The sequence below is a fragment of the Mus pahari genome, chromosome 9 (genome assembly GCF_900095145.1).
Source record: "Mus pahari chromosome 9, PAHARI_EIJ_v1.1, whole genome shotgun sequence".
Lineage (NCBI taxonomy): Eukaryota > Metazoa > Chordata > Mammalia > Rodentia > Muridae > Mus > Mus pahari.
Genome location: NC_034598.1, coordinates 28508716 through 28512764, shown reverse-complemented (window position 1 = coordinate 28512764; position 4049 = coordinate 28508716). Strand labels below are relative to the sequence as shown.

General features: G+C 46.5%; 1 protein-coding gene across 2 annotated transcripts in view; it reads left to right on the top strand.

Moving 5' to 3' along the window:
* The window catches only part of Mypn (myopalladin), an 88443-nt gene extending 84974 nt beyond the window's left edge, over window positions 1-3469 (top strand). For both annotated transcript variants that reach the window (XM_021205019.1, XM_021205020.1), the window contains 2 exons: window positions 1016-1149; window positions 2253-3469. In XM_021205019.1, coding sequence (XP_021060678.1) covers window positions 1016-1149; window positions 2253-2422 — 304 coding nt within the window. In that variant the 3' untranslated portion in view covers window positions 2423-3469. The remainder of the gene's footprint in view (window positions 1-1015; window positions 1150-2252) is intronic.
* Window positions 3470-4049: the final 580 nt, after the last annotated feature.

The window sequence follows — 4049 nt, the reverse complement described above, 5'->3', positions numbered from 1 at the left end:
ATATATATATATATATATATATATATATATATACACACACACACACACACACATACACACACACCGGGGGTTAGAGAGAGGAGAGAGAGAGAGAGAGAGAAGAGACACTGAGGATAAATACCCAGGGTGTCCATGCCTGCACTCCATACTCAGGAGGAATGCAGAGGTAGGATCAGGAGTTCACAGTTATCAAATTGCCTACATAGCAAGTTGGAGGACACCCTGGACTCTGCCTCCAAAATGAGAAGGTGTTTTTTAAAACATACAGGAAGGAACTGTAAGGAAAAAAAAGTGGCTCAGCAGAGGACCCAAGTTCAATTCCCAGCAGGCACACTGGGTAACTCACAGCTGCCTGTAACTCTACTTCTAGGGGATCCGACACCCACTTAAAGCCCCCACTGGCTCCTGCATCTACATGAAGAACATAAACCTACAGAAGCACACACATATTCACATAAATGAAAATAAAAGTTATACAAGGAACGCATAAGACCTTGCATATTTGTGTCATATTCTCTATCATATTAGGACCTGGGGAAGGTTTTGGTTTTAGTTGTTTAAGAAGTAAAAGGCTGTGTTGAGGCTGGATGTGGTATCATACCCCGGCATTGGTCTCTCTGGGCTATGTGAGATGCTGTCTTACAAAGGCGTAGTAGAGAGGGCCATAAGAGGGTATCAGTATGCATGTGGTGTGCATACATAATAAATCAATCTTTAGGAGGGGGAGGAGGAGAGGGATGGATGTAATCAAAAATCAGGAGGATCTCTGAGTTGAGGCTAGCTTGGTCTACCTAGTGAGTTCCAGACCAGCCAGGAGACTCTGCCTCGAAGAGAGGGAGGGGCCTGAGGGAGGAATAGGAAGAAAGCCAGGGAGAACAGGATGGAGGCTTTTCTAGGCCGTGGTGGAAAAGCGAAATTTCCCCTGTCCCTCCTCAAAGAGTTTCCCCAAGCCTAAAGTGAAGCGAGATGCTTCTGCTCCCGAGTTAAAGGTGAATCCACCCTTCCTCTTCCCCAGCATGCACCAGGACACCACGGGCTACGTCTGCCTTCTCATCCAGCCAGCCAAGAAGTCTGACGCGGGGTGGTACACACTGTCAGCCAAAAATGAAGCCGGCATCGTGTCGTGCACAGCTAGGTTGGATATATATGGTAAGTGTGGCCTCATGCTAGGAAGATCTGGGCATGGAAAACAGTTTTTAAATAATTTTAAAGATTATCGTAGAATCCCATGCATACATTGGATAGACTACATTATACTTACTGCTTAGAAGATGGCCTCTCCCCGCTGTTTGTTTTCTGGTTTTGAGAATCAAGTGCTCAGACTGCTTGGCATCAAATGCCTTTACTGTCCCTCCTTCTCCTAGGGATTCTGACAGAAACTCCATATACAAAGAAAAGGGCATGTATTGAATTCCTTGTTCAACCTTAGTGACTCACAGATTTTACCTTATCAGGTTATAATTCTACTGATGCCACCGCCAGAGTCCTTCTAGAACCTCACGTATCAAGAGGGAAAAGACATGAGTAGCGCTTTTTTTATTTTTAAGGTTTACTTTTATTTATGTGTATCTGTGTGAGTCCGTGCCCGGTGAGTGCAGGAACCTGGGAAGGCCAGAAGAGGGAGCCAGATCCCTGGAGCTGAAACTGGTCATTTCCAGCCGGGAAGGAAGAGGAAATAATTAGCAGGTGTGAATTGTGTTGGATTTTGTCCGTTTGTTTATTCTTGAGACAAGGTCACATTATACAACCCTAGTTGGCCTGGAACTCTTTATGTAGACCAGGCTGGCCTTGAACTCACAGAGATTCACCTGCTTTTGCTTCCCGAGTGCTGGGATTAGAGGCCTGCTCTACCATGCCTGACCTTTCAGCTGGAGAGAGGCTTCATCCCTGGATGAAGACTTCTTTCTCTTCTAAAGTCTCCCTAACTCTCCCTGTCTCCGTGCTTCTTCAATTTTAGACAGGGTCTCACGAAGCTCAGACTGACTCAAACTTGCTAGGTGGCCAAGGCTGGATTTGAACTCCCGATCATCCTGCATCCACATCTCAAGTACTGAGATTACAGGAGTGTACTTACGACGTGGCGTCGGGAAGGTTTTAATGCTTCTTTTTACAACCGGGGTCTCTCAGACTCACCTGTGCTTAAATGCTTTACCAAGGATTCATAGGAAAGATTGGCAGAGGTCCAAGGTGCTCAGCAGTGTTCCTCCCATTGGTTCCTTTGATCATAACACTTTGCTTGGTCCATTTTCCAGCTCAGTGGCACCAGCAAATCCCAACACCCATATCCATCCGGCCCAGCGGCAGCCGCTACGGGTCTCTCACCAGCAAAGGTCTCGACATCTTCTCTGCCTTCTCCTCCGTGGAAAGCACGATGCTGTATTCCTGCACTTCTCGGAGTGTAGTGGAGAGCGATGAACTTTAAGGCTGCCTGGGTACCTGCTGTGTGAGAGGGTGGACTGTGGAGGGGAAGGAAGACTGACCGTATGCAGTGGTTTCCAAACAACTGGATTGGAGTGAGTTTCCATCCTGCGGGACCCGTGGCAAGAAGTGTTTTAAGTAAGTTGGCTGGGGCTTTTTGAGCCTTGGCTGAGGGCTGTGCGTCTTCAAGATGCCAGTAGACAATATACCCAAACCAAAGACACCGCACCACCGCCACCACAGCTTTTGGTGGGGAATAGGGAGCTAGCATGCTCCCCCACCCAGTGTGTTAGGGATGCTAGGCCCAACTAGGAGCAATTAGGAGCCATAGCCAGGGCTGAGAGACGTTAGCAACCTTAGGATAGGAACAAAGGAGAAAGATGGGGAGCCCATTGTCACCTTTCATGGGTTACATCCATACCGGTCATCCTGGTGAATTCATTAAATGAGCTCCTGCTTAACATTAGAGGCTCTTGCCATACGCCCCACCCCACCCCCAGTGGCAAAACACTTACTTTGCATTGTCTTACCTGTGGAGTCACGTAATAAGAAGCCAAAATGTGCCTGAGATTTAAAGAGAAAACAAAAAACAAAACAGGAGAGCGTTTACTAGGACACTCAGATTTCCTGCTAAACTCAAAACAAGGCTCCCACCAGCCTATCAGCGCCATTTTAGGCAGAAAGCCACACCCACCTCCATCCCTAGTGCCTGGATGGGTACCGACCTTTGAAATACATCTGTTGAGTAATCACTCCGAGACTGAACTACCATTTGGTTTCTACCGTTCTTAGTCTGTCCAAACAAGGGCCCCGGGAATGGTTGTCACAGTGGTTTGCTGCAGGCAAGCCAGGGCTATGAAATGGAGGCGTCTGTTGTCAATTCCCTGTGCTCAAATCTCGGATGTTCTCTGTGCCAGGTCCCCCTCAACTGGCATCCTTCTCAAGTGGTTTTAGCTGGAGATAGTAATTGCTTAGAAAAGCTTGAAACTTTCTTTACTTCAAGGCAATGATTTCCAGTTTAAAAATAAATTCATTTACTCAAAAAAAAAAATCATGTGTGTCTACTCTGTAAGATCCTATGTTAGGTCCTGTAGGAGACATGAAAATGTGAAGAAACGGGCTGGAGAGATGGGTCAGCGGTTAAGAGCACTGACTGCTCTTCTGAATGTCCTGAGTTCAAATCCCAGCAACCACATGGTGGCTCACAACCATCTGTAATGAGATCTGACACCCTCTTCCGGTGTGTCTGAAGACAGCTACAGTGTACTTATATATAATAAATAAATCTGAAAAAAAGAAAGAAAAGAAAAATATGAAGAAAGGGCATGAGAGTTGGTTTAACAGATAAAAGGTGCTTGCCGCCAAGTCTGGGAGCCTGATTTTTGAGTCCTGGAACCCACCTTTCTTTTGGTGAAAGGTGAACTTCTGCAAGTTGTCCTCTAACCTGCACACAAACCCTACAGTACCCACCCCCACCCCCAAATAAGTAAGACACAGGCTCTGCCCTCCAGAGCTCACAGCATGACTAACAGAGATGACGTGTTTAAGGCACCTGCAATACTGCTTCTTGAGTCAAAGATCTGGTCTTTGGAAAATGGAAGTTTCCAGTGTTCTAAATCTTTTTTTTTTTT